The sequence below is a fragment of the Anser brachyrhynchus genome (genome assembly GCF_964034855.1).
Source record: "Anser brachyrhynchus genome assembly, chromosome: 11".
In the NCBI taxonomy this organism is placed as follows: Eukaryota; Metazoa; Chordata; class Aves; order Anseriformes; family Anatidae; genus Anser; species Anser brachyrhynchus.
This window is the reverse complement of record NC_137706.1, coordinates 11,897,285-11,915,203: the sequence shown is the minus strand read 5'-3', so window position 1 is coordinate 11,915,203 and position 17,919 is coordinate 11,897,285. Positions and strand designations below refer to the sequence as shown.

At 39.8% G+C, this 17,919-nt stretch overlaps 1 protein-coding gene and 1 long non-coding RNA gene across 3 annotated transcripts; one reads left to right on the top strand and one right to left on the bottom strand.

The window, feature by feature from the left end:
- The first annotated feature begins 989 nt into the window (after positions 1 to 989).
- On the top strand, positions 990 to 3,716 carry LOC308200966. Its single transcript, XR_013955965.1, has 2 exons — positions 990 to 1,761; positions 3,383 to 3,716. It is a non-coding gene; the product is annotated as an uncharacterized lncRNA (long non-coding RNA).
- Positions 3,717 to 3,858: 142 nt separating this feature from the next.
- HDC (histidine decarboxylase) lies at positions 3,859 to 17,784 on the bottom strand. Of its 2 annotated transcripts, XM_080607591.1 has the most exons (13): positions 16,043 to 17,784; positions 15,058 to 15,213; positions 13,390 to 13,562; positions 12,714 to 12,827; positions 11,203 to 11,325; positions 10,207 to 10,341; positions 9,130 to 9,273; positions 8,814 to 8,880; positions 7,819 to 7,981; positions 7,626 to 7,716; positions 6,393 to 6,491; positions 5,612 to 5,713; positions 3,859 to 5,408 (listed from the first exon to the last, which is right to left on the bottom strand). In XM_080607591.1, the coding sequence occupies exons 2-13, from the start codon at positions 15,176 to 15,178 to the stop codon at positions 4,647 to 4,649; spliced, it is 2,094 nt and encodes a 697-aa protein (XP_080463717.1). In that variant the 5' UTR covers positions 15,179 to 15,213; positions 16,043 to 17,784; the 3' UTR covers positions 3,859 to 4,646. The 2 variants fall into 2 exon arrangements, with proteins under 2 accessions (XP_080463717.1, XP_080463716.1); XM_080607590.1 differs by having other exon boundaries at positions 15,058 to 17,784.
- Positions 17,785 to 17,919: the final 135 nt, after the last annotated feature.

The following is a 17,919-nucleotide window of genomic DNA, read 5'->3' as shown; positions in this document are numbered from 1 at the left end:
AGATTTGCAGTAGCTAATTGGAAAAAAAAAAGGGGGGGTAGGGAGGGTATTAAATAGTGTTTACTGAACTATGAAACTAGCAAACAAGTCAACAAAAAAGCACTTCTTGTCTCTAGGCTAACAGTGTTTAAACTGATATTTGGATTAGTAAACCAAGATTCCTGGAATAGCAATTCCCCCACAAAACATATTTAAAAACCAGAAAAGCACCAAACACTTAAAACCCAGATCATGTGTGTGGTACATTTCATGATATATTAGCCTCAAATGACATATGAAATAGCAGTTAATTACCTATTAAAACTGCTATGATAATAAGAAATACTTGAACACACAAAGCTGTATCTAGCAGTGGACTAACACACCTCAACCCCTTGGGATTATTGAAGAAAACCAGATTGTCCCAGTGTACAGCGCAGACTCATTCCTAAGAGGACTTTGCTTCATGATTTTAAAGAACAAAACAAATCTTAGCATTAAATCAAAACTATCAGAAGGAGCAGTATAAACATAGGTAGCTAGGGCTTGGTAAACATTAGAGAAAATAACAGGAACTCAGGAAGTATAGTGCCTAGTAATGCTGACGTAATTACTGCCTTGTGGGTAAAGAAGTACCAGATTTGACATAGAAGAGCAGAAAACTGTGACTGAGAAGGCAATAAACTGTTCCCTTGGTGGTGAAGGAAGGAAGGAATTAATCTTTCTTCACAGCAACAGCTACTTAAACTTCACTGAGAAAAGCAGCGGTTGCAGGCTTATCAGAAGGGCGAAATTCTGGCGTCAGGGTTGTCAGAGTAAACAGTGTCTCTCCAAGCCCTCGGCAGGAGCAAGACTGAGAGACTGGGGCTGTAAATCGCTTTTGTGCATCTAAAATACTAATAAACATGTTTATTTGCTTCAAAATAATAAAAATAAATAAATAAAACAAATCACCCCCCACATTTTCAGCTGACTCAGCTCCTATTTACCTATTTAGTCTACTTACTCCCCAGTGAGGAAGAGCACGAGGACTGGTACATCCCGAGAGGTAGGGAGCACGAAGTACGTGCTCTCCAAGTCAGCTCACCCCTTGTCTGCCTCATCCTAAATTTCTCTCAGTGGGACCCTTGACTAGGCTTGGCTGCCTGTGTCCCTGGTGGCTGGAGGTTGAAACTCCAGATGATCTGAGCCCCCTCAGGCTGCGTTCTGCCGTCAGAACGAGCACCAGTCTCATTCGCAGTGGAAGGTGCCAGCCTCATCCGAGGGCACTGAAGACTGAGGAGGAGGAGGAGGGACGGTGTAGGTCAGTCAGCACCTGCTGGTACCACGGTGCGCTGCTGGGCTGTGCCTTGAGGCGCCGCCGGGAGAAGGCAGGCAGCACCCAGAGCTGAGGGAGCCCCCTCGCTGAGGACAGACACACCGCCCGGCCTCAGACGGGGACCGAGAGAGGACCGACGGCCGCCAGGAGGCGCGGCAGGAGGCGGGCGCGGCCGTTGGGCCGCCCTCTCCTCAGCACCAGGCGCGGTTTGGCGCCCCGCCTGCCCTCCCGTCAGCGCGGGGCCGGGAGGTCGGGGCGGCCGGGGAAGGCTTTGCGGCGCTGCTTCCAGAGCAGAGAGGCTGCTGGCGGCCTCGGGTGAGGAGAGCGGTGCTGCTCAGGTGCCGGGGGAGGGAAACGCCGCCCTCGGGCCTCTGCCGAGCCCCTCTGCGGGGCCTGTGGTCGGTGCCGGGGGTGCCGAGCAAGGTGGGCTGCGGCGGGAGGCTCCGGCTGTGCCCCGTCCTCCGGTAGGTGAACGCGGGGGGCTGAGAGGCCGAGGCACGTCAGGTGAAAGGAATAAGTTGACGAATAATCAGAGCCGTATTTGTGCTTTTCAGATCGTGTACGAAGTGTAGTAAATTGAGCTCAGGTGCTTTGCTATTTATGCCAGTACAATCACCAGATGTCTGCTGTCTGTTATCCCTGGAGACACTGGTGGCCCAGCTATGTATCTCTGTGCCCTGCTCACCTTATATCCTTTGGATGATAACCTTGTTGCCTTCCACCAGTGGCTCAAACTGTTTATAATTGGCAATAGAAGAAAGCACACATGAAAATATTTTACACACAAACCGTGGTTTAAACCAGATACTTGTGATAATTTTGATTTTGTTGGATTGTGACATGTGAGGGATATCTCTGAGTGAGCATCCCAGGCTAGACTGTGGGACAGAAATGCTCACTTTTTGTATAAGGTTAACAGGTAAACAGGTTACAAGCTGTGGTACATTCTCACTGCTGAGGAACATATCGATTGTGTTAACAGAGTATCTGCCTCATAGGCATACTCGCCTATGCCAGCTCTCCCTATACTGTCTCTTGACTTGGGGTAAGAAGGGATGTGTGCTATACGTATATTCCCTACTTAAACAAATGCAAATGAAAGAATAAAGAACATACTAAACAGCCTTTTGGTCTATTTTGCATTCAAAGTAAACAAGCGTCTGGTTACTAATTCCAACTGAATCTTTTGGTTGAGGGTTAAGCCCACTGCAGCCCAGCCAAGTTACATGGAAGTAGTTTATACAGATGGTCACCTTCTAAAGACAAGTCTGGTGTCAAGTCTAAGTTTCCTCTGTAAGCACAACTAATGTGTCATGTGTTTACAGGCAGACTGTTGCTTCTGCATACAGACTTGTTTTTCCAAAGTCTTTCCAAAGACTTTCTAAAGAAGGAAGATTTTCATAAAATCTGTCATCTACTATTCTGATACTAGGCTTGGAAAAGAATTTCGTGTCTAACATGATTAAGGCTAGTCTTCAACTGGGCATTTTCTTTGCTCTTTTCTGAGAATAATCCTACTGCTTTTTGATCTGAAAACAAGATACAGATATTCTAACAGCATACAGTGTCATTAATGATCTTCCTATAGGGGCAGCACTCTATAAGATGGCTGCATCACTGCAGAACTGTTACTCTTTAAGAAGTTAATGTTGCACCCTATTAGTGGTCTGAAAAATTTGTTTTTAAGTTGGATGTGAAGTTCACAACTGAGTTTTAGCACATAACAAAATGATTTTCTGGATCAACACTGTGACGCTTTCTGACTAAAAGTTGAAAATAGCATGAGTAATGTTACTAATGTTTTCCTGCCTCATTTAAATACTGCAGTAAGAAAAGTCTTTCATTAGTCTGTTTCTGTGTCCCCAACACTTCTTGCGCATTCAGAATAATTGAACTATTGAGTATGTGGGCCAGTAATTATCATCAGATGAATGCAGATGGTTTATACCTCTGTTAGTAAGGCTTCAATTTCTACACTGTATAGATTTTTTAAAAAATATGATTCTCTTTAAACTTAGAAAATTTAATCTAATTCCCATATTATATGATGATGTTGGTAAGTACAAGTGTAATTTTGTTTTGCAGAGTGCCATTGAACTTACAGCAAATCTTAAGTACCATAAGGTACAACTAGTGGAGGAGGGTTTCAATCCAGCAGTTGTTAAAGATCGCCTGCATTTCCTGGACGATAAAGAGAATCTCTGCGTACAAATGAACCAGGACATTTATAACTCAGTAAAAAAAAAAACATAACTTCAAATTGTGAGCATGTCCAAAAATACATGTTTTATAATAATCAAGTTTTGAAGGATCTGTTATTCTAACCGTGTTGAGAAATTCCATTTATGAATATTAGCCAATATTGGTATTTGAAATAAATGTGAATATGAGATTGACGTAATAAAGCAGAACTTTTCCAACTACACATGCATCTGAGCCTGGCTTTTCCTCTCCTTTGAATTTCTTAGCTACCATCTTTGTGCTCCTTTCCTCTTGAGTTTTGTTTTCTAAGCTGCCTGCTCTGAGGGCCCTTTCATCCTCCACATCTCCACTCTTCACAAAAGTGACTTTGATTGCTGACCTATCCACTCCTGTACTTCAGTCTCAATTGACTGTTACACACTCACACTAGGAAAAGATATAAGCAGGTGCTCCCCTTCCTGAATTATTTTCTCAAATGGACTGCGCTAGGACAATTCAGAGTTAATCAGATGGACACAAACACAGTTTTAGGGCAATTCCATTCTTGTTTTCTTGAAATATGGTTACATAAAGCCTCATGTGCACTGTTAACTGATTAGCACAGATGGAATGGCAGGGCTGCTCTGTTTTTAAACTCAAAAGCTGAAAATTGCCCTAGTATAGTAAGTCACTTAGAAAGGTTACATCCTCCTCTTTACGCAATTCAGAAGTGATGTTGGCATTGTCTACATACACATATCCTCACAGCAGCCTAGAGAGTTCAAGTCAACGTATTAAAAAAATAATCAATGGTGCAAAGAGAACTGAATTGTTAACACCCTATTGAGGCCAACGTACGCTGTCAAAATGTTTCTAGTTTACCAGCTCTCAGTCCTGGTAAAGGATGGTTTACAAGGCAGAAGTTTGCATTTTCTTTACTACAGTCTACAAAGCAGAGAGTTTAATGTTACATGTCTACAAGATTTATTTGACATTTTAATCTATAAATACACAAGGTTTTACTCCAGTAAAAGCACAGGAATTTTCTCGGTGGTCATTACCACTGCTTACATATTGAACAAAATAACATGTAGTATTGCATATGAATAAGCAAACTTTGGTTCTCTTTCTACCTGGGGAGCTCTTAAGCACCAATCTCTTTTACTTGTCAAACAATGGCTTGCAGAGGACAACAAGGCAGCTGAAGGCCACACTGAATGCTACACTCTGGAAAGTTTGGGACACTGTAGAACTTAATTAATTTTTTGAAGGCACTTTTTTTGAGCATCATCACCTCTTCAGGCAGCCTAGAAAGGATTCTAGCATTTGCGTGAGATTCTTTCTTGTCAGTGGCTGCTGCTTTGGGGTTACATTGCTCAAGAAGACCAGTCACTGGGACACTGTTGCAGCTAAGGGAACGTGATGTCTTTTTCTTGCCTTGAACAGATAAATAACTGAATAAGAAAGAGGTTAACTTATGTTTGGTAACATCTTGCACATCTTCTGGAAAACAGTCATCTAGAAGGTCCCCTTGACCTTTCACTTGCTGACTGATCACACATGTATTGTAACTCATTGCTACTTTCTTAGGCTGAACTACTATTTTTCTGGAAGGTATTTTGTATTTTTCTTCCTCTATATATAGCTGAGAAGCATTACTGATAACATTAGAATTATGTTCCGTTACCATATTAGGGATTCTTGCCTCATCACCAGAACTGATGTGGTGTAACCCATAATTCTGGCTAATGATTTGGGCTGCGGTATGTTGAATGATGTTCCAGTCTTGCAGAATATCTTCCCTAGTTGTGAACTGAGATGTTACAGTAAAGCGAATGATGAACTTGTCATGAATGGTTGCTGGAACAAGGAAGAGCTTGCCAGAACTGCTTAGTTCTTTCAGGAGTTTTTCTGTCAGCCAGTTGGGACCCTGTTTTAAACATGCATAGGGAAAAGAAAAAAGTACAACTGTTACAGTTTCCAGTGACATCCAAATATCTTTGTAAGAATTTCAGCATTACCAATTCTTATATGAAAGAATATTCGTAGTTCTTAATGCCTCTGGAGAGATCATCTGTAGTCAAATAATTCATGGAAATAGTCTAAAATAGATGAAAATAGCCCATTTTTTACCTTTAAACGAAATACAACCAGTCCAAGATGTCTCTTGGCAGGAATTTCAAAGAGTGGATCACTTTCAACCAAAGATTCAAAGAATTTGGCTGTTTCAGTACCCTGTAATTAAGAAAAAAAGTAGTTATGTATTGGTTCATCAAAAACACAGTGTAAGACACTAAACTAAGTAGTTAAAAAAAACATCCCTCCTCATTAAAACAGATCACTCTATTCATTTCCATGTATGGCAGCAAAGCTAAGAACAACAACAAAGCTAAGAATTTTTAAGACTGTCTCTATTTGCCCAAACCCTTGACAATGTACAAGAGTAGCTGGGCTACATATAGGAATTTTGAGAAGGTTTGAAAACTGCATGTTTCTTTTCACAGATTAAATTCCTTTTGCAGCAACCATTGATCCACAATATGATACATACACTCCATCAAAGACTTAAGCCTGTGAACCCATTGCAATGGGTTCAGCCATCCTTCACAGCTTGCCTCCCAAACAGCTGCCACCTTACCTCAAGGAAAGCCTCTACAAACTTACTCGATGTGCAGAGGTATTGACTTATCAAGTTGCTTTCCATTGCCTATTGCTTCCAAAAAGGGTACAGCAGACGTTTTGTCCACACAGTCAATCTTTACAGATTAGTTAAAGTCAGCACATGTTTAACGTTCACAGGCAAACTTTGTACATGAAAGGATTTGTTACTCTTCTTTGCATGACTGAATTTAATAAACTCCACTACTGATAAATCAGCATAATACACATATGCTCGCACTGTTAATGTACATACATGCCGGATGTGAGCTTGAAGCTTTTTCACCCCAAATGAACGAATCACAAACCACAGCTTCAAAGAACGAAATCGACGACTCAATGGAATTTGCCAGTGCTGTGAAAACAAAACAGCATGTCAATAAGGGCAAAAACGACAGAAAGGACTGAACCCTTACACTACAAGGTCTGTTGTTTCAGACCTGTACTCAAGTCAGAAATCTTCACTGAGACAACAAATTGCATGTTACTGAAACCCAGCTAAGCCTAGGAAATAGCCATCAAGAAAACGCTATGTCTACAATTATTTGCAAAAATAAGATTTTGTTTGTTCCCCTCAGGGAACAGAGGGGTGTTGTTTAGGATTTTAATTACCAGCATATAACAACGGCTGTTTGCACTTAAAGAGCGTTATCAATTTAAGATGTGTCCATTAACACTCAGGATTGAGTGCTGACTTCAGTTCCTGTAATCTGAATATTTAAGTGCCATCCTGAACACCTTCCCAAACCAACAAGAATTCATATGGGAGTAAATACCTACTGTATGGAGAAGAGTGACAAAACATAAGAGTACTTCTAAGGAGCTACACAGTAACATGCAGGGTCCTATTCAACCACAAGAGGGACTCAGTGATTTTTTCTTTTCCCTCTCTACACTTACACTCCCTCTAGTGAAAAGCATCATTGATTTCAAGAAAACAATCATCTTTTCAGGGCTTGGGTGAGATCATAGCTGAAACAATTGGCAGTTGAATATTCTTTTGTTTTACTGTACTGAAATCTGCTATAAAATGGATATAAATTGAAATGACTCAGCTCTCCTATCTATACATAAATCTGAAGAAAAATGTAATTCATGTTACTGTTGTTTCAGAGCATGGTGTTTCCATTGCTTAATCATTTCTCTATTTTATCACATATCAAAGGTACAAGAAAACCACCCAAAATGTCATCAGTAGGAATTATTTTAACAATACAATGCACATAAAAGACTCTTCTAACAAAAAAGGCTAGGCTAGATCCCCACCTGTGTAAAAATCTTGAATACTTCAATCTCTATAAATTAAAACAATTTTACAACCAATTATCATAACCACTTCAAAGTTTTAATCTGCATTAAGACCTCAGTATGATTGTTTTTATGCTGTTAAGTAGTAAGGCCACCTAAAAACTAACTCCAGAGGAATTTGGCAGTCTACATCTAAACATTTTATAGACAATTTAAAATATCAACTCAAATAGCAACTTACCATAAAATCAACAGCAGCTCCTGAATTGGGATGTCTGAGGTAGACAGGGTTTACACTGAAGGTTTGATGTAACTTGTATTTATCTTTAACCCTATCAATTGTAGAATGAACTGTATTTAGCAAAAAAAAAAAAAATGTGCAAAGAAAGACTTTACAATTTGCACATTATCCTTCTTGTGTTGTCTTTACTCACCAAAATCCAGTGCAGTCAAAATGAACCATCATCCATTTTGAAGGGTTAAAAGTAAAGGAATCTGCATACTCAATTCCATCCAAGAACAATCGAAATTCAGGACACACAAATGCTGTTCCTGCATATGCAGCATCAATGTGAAGCCAGAGTCCCTCAGCATCACCTGTTAGAAACGAAATCATTGTTATAAATGAATCAGAGTATGTGCTTAGTTAAAGAAGTACCCTTCTCTCTGAAAACTAGGCATACATTTTTGCAGGAGGTGGACAGGTTAACAAAATAAAACACAATACAAGCAATTGACAATCAAGTTATATCATAAAGCCGTGGAACTAGAACCACAAAATATGGAATAATGCTGAATCCAGATGGAGCCAACTCTACAAAAATTCACTATTCCAAATTTTGGATGAGGCTTTTTAACATTTGATTTCTGTCAATGCCTTTTTACTAATTGAAATTCCCCAGTATAACTCATTCACACAAAGCCAAAATAAATGCAAGCAAAAAGGACTCGGAGATAGAAGCCATGCTCTGACATGTAACAGAAAGTTCCATAGATCTTCAGCACTTACTTGTCAGAATTTACGCTGGAATAGAATCTGCAACAATATCAAATTTACCTATTGAACTGGTGACCACAAAGGATGTCCTACCAATCACTACCTTCAAAACTCCTTTGCTAGGTTAAATGTTTAGTATCCGTCCTGCAGTGGTACTGCAGTCGGTAGCATATGCTCTGTGTATTCCCAGAATAACCACATTAAAGATCTATCAGCTGGCAAGTGTCACCCATCTGGAAACGAATATATTTTAGCATCCTAACCTTATAGAAATCACTTCAGAGACTTATACTGACTCCACTCATCTTTGAGACACATTTGAAAAACTCCGCTCATTAGTCTTTCTACTCTCCTTGGTTTTGACGTGAAAAATTGTCATACTATCTTCTCTGTGCTATCATAGTTTAAAATCGGGGGGAAAAGGACACTTACAAATTGGGCCCAGTTCTGAGAGATTGTCAAAAGCGCAGACACCAGTTGTACCCAAAGTTGCACAAACCTAGAAGAAAAAACTGTTCAGATGGCTTTTTTGTTTTTAATAAATGGATGCAGCATTTTAAAACTGGGGAGGCTATTAATGTAGTAAAAATGAAATGATATCAACATTCCTGAGTTCAGTAAAATGCTAAATTCTCATATACATTTTCATCTTCAACTAAAGTATTTTAACATAGTAAAATTATATCTAAGACATTTCTTCTGATGACATTAAGAATATCAATACTCCCAAACAGAAAGCTGAACATACAAAGATGGGCACTAGGCCTTTCTTTCTGTCTTCTGCAATGGCTTTTTTCAGAGTTTCACCTCTGAGGGAAAAGTTCTCGTCCACAGGCAGAAATTTCATCTTCACAAGAGATATCAAGCCAGCCTTTTCTACAGAAGAATGTGCCTTTAAAAAAAATTTAAAAAAAGCATTAAGAAAGCAAGCTCTGAGGCTCAAAAACTGTGATAAATTATGGTCTTATAAAAGACAATAAAAGCACAGATAAAGTCGTTATTATAATCCAGACTAACGTAAGTCTGAAAGTTTGTTCCTTGTCAATAACAAAAAGAAAGAACACATTGTAATTTCAAGGAACACATATGATCCATTTATTTGTGTTCTGGTCTCTAAAAATCTTATGAGGTATACTTATCTTGTGTTTGGAGGGCCATTTATCAAAACTCGAATCTTAAAGGACTTTCTAGAAATGAAGCTACCTTAACATATTCCCTCCTCACTATCTGAAGACAAAAAGTCCTGAAGCGTGCCTAGTTTGGTGCTGGCATAGACCAAAACACCTCACAATCAAAAACCCTTTTAGTTACATGAAGGGAGAACCAGCATGAGTGTGTCTCCTGCTGCTGTTTTCACAGGGGAGTATGATTGTTCAGTTCAGGAGCCAAAGGACAGAACAGGTTTGCAGGCAGAGTCACATCACTGTGTAGGCATTTTCTCCAAGGACAAGTTCATAGGCCTGGAGCAGAGACAACAATCAAGAGCAATACTGAGGATCTGAGTATCCTGTCTCCAAATGGAAGGAGGATGTTAAGAAACAAGAGCTGAAGCAGCATGAGATCAACACTTAGTTACTGGAGTAAGGGTTTGTGAGAAACAGGAAAGAAGTCTTTTGGACTGCTGGGACCCTGCAAAATCTCATCTCACACCAATTTCATTTCCCCATCTGCAGAAAACAGCGTTACAGGGTAACAGCGTTAGAGGGATTCGTTCATGCTTGTATTTTTCTCTTGGTACAGTAATGTAAGTTCACATTGTCATCTGTATGGTCTGGGTGAGATGGAAGTAAAATAGTTTTTTTTTTTTGTAACTGTAACAACCTACTTGATCAGACGCATATGCGATGAGACGAGAATTGAGCAAGGACTCATCAGCGTCTGGCTCAGAAAGCTTCATCTCCAGAATTTTGTTTTTCCTTGCTGCCAGCAGCGCGACCAACGTTGATTCACTCACAGTGCTCTGAAAAGACATTGCTCATTTACTGCAACGTTTCACTATTTTATTGCTGTTTTGTCAAGGATTTACTGAAGTCACTGAAATGCTCTCAACTACCTCCCCCTCCCACTTTTGTTATTTTTAAATTTCCACAACTGCTTTCCTCAGATGCAATGGGAATTCACTGAATAATGAACGGCTCTCTGGGCCAGCAACACAAAACAAAGCTTTTTAACTTCTGTATATTTTTAATGTAGAGGACTGAAGTGCATGACTGAGTAAATAAATTACTTTTGTTCTTCTATAGATTAAATGTACTATCTACCACAAAAACTACAAACCTGAGCAAAGCTCCTTATAATAACACAGAGCCTTAGCATTGATTCCAGGGAATACTTGCTTAGGCTGTATGAAAGAAGGTTCAGGCCTTGGATCTTGCAACTTCCAGAGACACAAAGTCAACATCAGAAGAAGGGAAATGAATTTATGTCCTTCTGCCAGCAGTCTTTATTTGCTGGCAAGACAGAGACAAGTCTTCCCCCTTCTCGAATTGTGCAGGAATAACTTTGGTGAATACTCTAGTGATGTGAAACAGACTGAAAGAAACCAAATCTGATTATCTCATTTATCCTTAAGTAAGTCCACAAAAGTACCTGCTCCTAGTCCATAATCCAATCAGGACTAAAAGCAATAGTAATTCCTACTCCATAATCATCTAAATTTAATCCTAAAATCTGGGAAGGAAACGCCAAGATGAAATTTGTCCCCATATAGACTTATATGGCAAATCTTGTGGATTTTGCCTCAAGGAAAATGATCACCTATAGGGAAATTTACTGCAGTGAACACAGAAATGTTGATGAGGCCACCTCTGATCTCCCTTACCTGTAGTACTCCTCCACCCACACTGTCAGGATGGTGGTGCAGGAATTTATCTGGAAGGCCCAGCATTTTAGCCAACCAATCCATCACATTCATTTCCAGTTCTGTACAGGCTGGACTGGAGGCCTAGAAAATCAAACAAAGAGAACAATGTTCTAAATTCACCCAGCAAATACAATAGTTTAACCCTTAGAGAGCATGCCACATATCACATTTTAATTAACAGCTATTAACACTCTTAATTGCCTTGGGAGAAATCTTACCTAGACCCAACAAAGGTGCAGATTATATATCTAATGCTACAAAGTTTGTAAACAGCTAACCCTATAAGGCTATGGCTCATACCTGGCAAAGTGCAACACTATTATAATAAAAATGATGTTATTTGGTGAGTTCTCTAATACAGACTTTGATGCTGAGATTACAGTTTAGGTGTCTTGCTCATTCTCTTATTACCAGTTGCTCTCTTGCAATATCAAATACAAAGACTCTTACCAACCTCCTTAAAATGTTCTCTTCAGCTTCCTAGTATCACCTCAGCGCTGAGCTTCTGAACTACCAATAATTTTAGAGTCATTAAGAAGTCACAACAAGCCATTTGAGGCTAAAATGCAGAACTACAGTTCAGCATGAGCATATGCTCTCGGTTCCTAAAGGGAAAGGAGACTGATCCGTCTTTCAGTTGAGGAGAGTTAAGGGTGGGTTTTTGAAGAGCAGCAAAAGAAAGATAGAAGTTGTTCTGCAGTGCCAAGCTTTCCACTTATGAAAGAATCCATTTACATTGCAAACTTAAAATTCTGTCAAAACTAGATAGAGAACATGGAAAATGGACGTTCCTGTATATGCAATGAACTAATCATATACAAGTACACGGAGACCGTAACCAAATTCTTATAGGTTTATGAGTTTCTACTGTTTTCTTAACATGGAGACATACATCTAAAGATCTGGGCACCTTCACCAATGGAGAAGACATTGGCTTCAGAATGCCACTGAGGTCTGTAGAGTCATAGCCAAGTAGCATTGGGTAGCGGCAGGAGGACACCAAATGCTCAGACATTCTGGGACAGGCTGCCAAACAATCACTTTTAGAAGGAGAAGAACAGTAAATGTGTTCTCTCAAAGGATCAGGAGAACTGAAATGAAGCCCAGCCTAACTTGCAGTCACGGGTGCTTGCTGCTCTGCCTGCAGTGCAACAGTCTTAGCACTGGGAGTAAATAAATCATCAGGGAACAATGCCAACTGTTTGGATATGCAATTAATTAGAAAACATACCTTTCTAGTGGTGTTTTTTCTCCATTCAACTCTGATTACTAGGTAATGTTTGGTTTTATATATATGATTTATTTTTACAAGTGACATTCTTCAATTATGCAAACAGCTTACAATACAATGGTTTACAGTAAAAAGTTGTACTGACTCACAGAACCAGAAAGAATGACTATGACCTGTTCGTCCATAACATACACAGAAGAAGGATATCTAAAGTAACAAAATAAAAAGAGTAGTTTACCCATGTGAATCCCAAGCAGTTAATTGCATCAGCCAACATATCTCCGAGGAGTGAAGGCCAAGAAGTAAGAGCTGGAAAGTAGGCATGCATGTGCGGACTTTGCCAATGGACAACCTAGAACAAAATTATCTGGAAGTTAAGTCTGAAAATGTGGCAAAATTCTGTATGAGATGTAGTGATTAGCATCTGTTTTAAGTGATGGGAAAGGATCACAGCAGCATAATACGTGCAATTCTAGAACAGCTAGCAGAAAGCTACGGAGATAACATCAACAGGAGTGCAGCAGTAGCAAGTGATAACACTGTGTCGTTATTAGATAAATTCCAAATTATAGCAAAAGCATTTATCTGAATTAAACAGGCAGACAAAGATTTTGAACAGGAAAGAATGATCTTTTGAAAATTATTGCACAAAGTCTGAAAGACTTATCCGTATATGGGGAATCCCCAAATCAACTTTGTTAGTTGCTCTTGCTCATTGCATCAGCTTGTCTTTAGCTATACGCAGCAATTCATAATTATATAGCCCTCCTCTCCCAAGGAAACTTGTATGCTGGACACTAATGTAAGCATGTATCTAAACAAATGTTCAGCAGAATTAGTGCATTCCCAGAATGTGGGTGTTCACCTCAGGTATTTGTGACTTTTTCCTGTCACAATTATAATTTATTTCTTACCCCAGGCATAATAATCTTCTCTATATCTCCAAAGATGTTGTCCCAGCTGTCTGGGTCCATCGGGGCAGAATCCGGCAGCTGAGCCCTCATGTAACCTGGCTGTACATCAGGAGTCACCCGTCTCTCTCTCACATTGCTCAGGTACTGGCAAATGTAATCCACCATTTCTTTCCCTGGAAGAAGCAAACCAATGCTTTGCTTTGAGTTTAGACTGCAGATAAACCGATTATCACGACTAGCACTTCATGCAATCTGTCACTGGCATTTGACAGGGCTTGAAATACTGCTCCCAGGATAGCCACGGGAACTAAAACACCAAACAGCCCACAGCCCCACCGAAGCCCCACTTATCCTATCCACAAGTACTTCAGGAGATTCAGAAGCAAGGGATCCAGCACATCCCTCAGTCTCACCGCTTCTAGTTCTTATCATACCTGAACTGCAGAATGGAGCAGAAACATACAAGAAATTCATGTAAATCTCATGTTGCTAGCTGGCAGCTACAGAGAAGGCCGAATTTAAAAGTCCATTTTACCACATCCATTAACAATTTTGAAATAGATATAGAATTTACAAAAAAAAATTAGATATGAATTTCTGTTCAACATTCGATTCAGACTAGTCCTCTGAGTCTTAGCTTAAGGCTATATGAATCATCAGCAAAAATAATACTTGTCAGCATTCCCTGAGAATAAACTCATCACTTCGCTCATTTAAGAAAATACAGCCATATTCCATAGCACTAGTCACAATTCACTGTATCATGAACCAGTCTCACAAATTAATGTTCCTGCTTATCTGGGAACACACACACAAAACCCCACACATGGGAGCTGTATGACCTTCTGAAGGTTTCCGATTATTCGGAGTGAACATCCTTCTACAGAAGAGACGGGGCGGCAATCAGGAGACCTGAATTAATCTCTGGCTCCGTGACTAGATGATCTAGGAAAAGTTACTCAACCTTTACACCTTACCTGTCCCATCTAATAATTTAGGGACACAGCTTCTAGAGCAGGCTTCATAGGGACGAAACGGATTCCTGGGGTTACTTCATTGTCATTACTCAATAGCTCAAATATGTCTTTAAAATATGATCATGGGTACAGTTACAGTCTGTTTGATTAGTGAGGTGATATTTTCTTAACTACAGATGAAGTGAAATTGCATTCACAAAAATTTCCATAATGCCTCATGCTTCCCTATTATTAAGGCATAACTCCTTTTGCATCCTCTGAAAACAACTACACGGCTCCACACCTAATCTTTCTCCACTTACTAGGCAATTTTCTCCAGCCATGGGACCAAAGTTCGCTCCCCATCTCCAGAACTGCACCAGTATCAGTAAAGTTTCATGGTATCAGTCAAGGAAGAGCCATAGTACATAGCCCCTTCACATGTTTATTCAGAATCAGTTTTGGAGCTTTCCCACAGTATTTTAAATGAGAGATCAAAAAGCCTAACTCAACCACTTACTCTAACTCCATTAAATCAAACTCAGCCCATGGATATATTATCATCTCAGCCCCAGCAGATCTAAAGCCTCAGGGACATGTGTCGTTAAAAAGTACACAGCCCACCCTCATTTCTGGGTACCATTCACAGCCCTACAACAGTTCTTCCCCATGGGCAAACGCTACCTACTTCCAAGAGCAGAGGATCACTCACCTCTCTGTCTGTACTCCTCAGGCTCCATACCGACTCCTTCTAAAAGCACCTCTTCACACTTGGCCCGCAACCCTTCAGTGAGCTGTGGACAGTTCAGTCTGGTGCCCTGCCAGCTGCTCATGCTTTATAGCTCTTGTTATCTCAGACTCAGGCATTCTGGAAAAGGTTTAACGTAGGCAGGTTATTGGTGAGTGTTTATCTAACTCCTCCCAACTGAGGGCTTTTAGTCTCTTGTATGTTCTCATCTCTGCTCTTTTGATGTGTAAGACAGTACATCTCTGAAATGAGCTGCCTCTGCTCTGCCCCAAAATGGGACTGCCTTTCCCATCTTGAAAGGATCTTTCAGAAGTCTCACATTAATCCATCATAAATACAAGACACATTAACATCAGACTCATGGGAGAGGAAGCTCAAGAACTTCCAAAACCAAATAAAAGCAGCTGTATTACTTTTGCACACTGAAACCAGCACTAGCAGTAGTCATTGTAACAAAGGGATGAGTATGTAACAAATTTGATACTGCAGTTCTAAGTGGGGACTTTTTAAAAATAAAAATACAGAAATGAGTTTTACCGAGAAGAGCATCCCAATTCATCAGTCCCTCACTGATGGAAGGAAAGGCAATACAGTCGTTACCAGTCCCAGAGCTGCAATACAAAGCAGTGATCCTCTTTATGGAAATTCTGCCCTTCCAGATCAGACCAGGTTATATTGCACAGTTACACTCCTCCACTGGTATCACCTTAGACTGCTGAGCTGGGAAAACATATCTTTGCACATCGTGCTTGCTTTTCTCACATGATACGCATAAGCACTGGGATATGACCTTATATTTCCAGAATTCCTCCAAGTCCTCCACCTGGATTGTTCTCGGTTTGGAAGAATGGCCACAGAGTCCCCCTTGTTCCAGTTTTAGGGACTGAAAACACATCCTGACCTGTTTTGGCAGCACTACTTTTGACACTATTCAATGTTGAGCACTAACCGTCTTCATCAGAAGGAACTCACTCTACACTGATACCAGGCAGTCCTGGGGAAAAAGAGAAGTAGAACTTAAAGATCTTAATGGTCTAAATAGACTAAACACTAGAAATAGAAATTGTTATGTAAGATAACATATGCTTGCCTTATTTTTGCTATTCCTGGGGCTCCTGCTTACAGCAAGCCACTGTTGGAACAGGATACCAGGCTAGGCAGCCCCTTAGTCTGGTACATTGCAGCAGGCTCTCTGTTCTCATGATACAAAAGGGAACTGGCTGTCAGAGAAGCTTTGACTTGCTGCCTCATGTACTACAATGCAGTCTGAACTCTTTCATTATTCTAATAAGTAGTTACTGCTTCCTCCACAGCGTACTTTCTACAGAACAGTGTGAAAACCATTCCTAGTTTCTGCTGTGATTAGATACTTGAGAAAGAACTGTTTCAGAGATACAAAGATACTCTGATACACACGCAGATTAATATACTGAAATAAGAAAATAAATTGATAAAAAAGGCATTGAAAGAAGAGTGCAAAAAGAGCACACAGGAACATATCGTATGCATATTCATTTGCTTTATCTCACATTTCCCTGGAAACATCAAGAAAAAATTAACAAGATGCCCCCAATACTTAGTATGAATTTAGGAACCTCTCTTGACTTTACTGTAAACGCTACCATAAAGGGGAACAAATAAAGTGAGAAAGGGAATGGCCTGACCAAGTCAAAGAGAACTTAGTTCTCAAAAACTGTGACTATAGCTCATTACAAGTAACTGATACATTATTTTAAATAGGAAGCATGCCTGTTCAAAGAAAGCTGGCAGCTAATTACATTTTTGATTTCAGTTCGGAACAGCAAATAAGGAGCAATATTTTCAACAATGCTTTCAGAGCTGAACTACACAATAAATATTCCACATGACATATATCCTACGTCTTTTGCTCAAAGCTGATAGTTTGACCAGGTTGGTCTTTCGTTCTGTACAGAAGAGAACAAACAGCAGGTCCTGTTTGGAACTAGAATAAGATAGGTGATAACACATTACAGGTAGGGTAAATATTACTAGAGATAAATGTATTTTTGTTTTAGCTACCCTGCACTTGGAATGATTTTGTTACAGACCGTGAGGAATAGAATATTTGCTCACAGGAAGCAGAACGAATAGAAAGGGTTCTCTTCATTGTTTGCTACAAAGGTCCGTGCTGTAAAAACCGTGGGAAATTCTCCATTTGGACATGACCATTACCACTATCACCACTCAGGCTAACGCTGAAGTTCTTATCGTTATTAAGAGTTCACACAGATTAAACTGTAGTTAAGTTTGTGGGATGTGAGGACACAAATGTTATTTTGATCACAGAATAATTCAGTTGGAGAAATGTCTAACCAGCACATTTAACTTGACTAATTTTTTCCTGCTTTTACTAGCAACATAATGGATAATTATTAAGAAAACCCTAAAATACACTAGGTTTCCAATTAGTCACTGCAGAAGGCTTGCTTCAAGTTCTAGGACAAACTGAGTACTATTACATACTCGGAAAACAATCTAAAAACCACCACCATAGATTTGCATTGCTACCATCTCTTGATTATTTTCAGGTCCTAATTTACCAATTTGGATCATATTTGCCAACTTTACATCAATATTAGGCTTTTTTCATAACTAACAATTCTACAACCTCACATCCAAGTTTGAAGGAGAAGGATTGATGTTGTTTTGTATAATGCGATTCTGTGCCCACTCTTCCCTCTTACCTTTGTGGTATTTTCTCAGCCTAACACTGTTTTTCCATATTCTTTTGACGCATCTGTCTAACACATCAGTTTTGACCTTCCAGTGCAGATAAAAACAATTGAAATGGAATTGATTCTACAC

What these genes read in the sequence shown, in the direction of transcription:
- HDC (XM_080607590.1), bottom strand. Translation starts at nt 15,178, where the DNA reads ATGAGCAGCTGGCAGGGCACCAGACTGAACTGTCCACAGCTCACTGAA. An exon ending in AAGGCCTAGTGCCCATCTTT is followed by an intron (nt 8,881 to 9,129) that starts GTATGTTCAGCT and finishes TTTTTCTTCTAG; the next exon opens with GTTTGTGCAACTTTGGGTAC. An exon ending in TTTGACTGCACTGGATTTTG is followed by an intron (nt 7,717 to 7,818) that starts GTGAGTAAAGAC and finishes TACAATTGATAG; the next exon opens with GGTTAAAGATAAATACAAGT.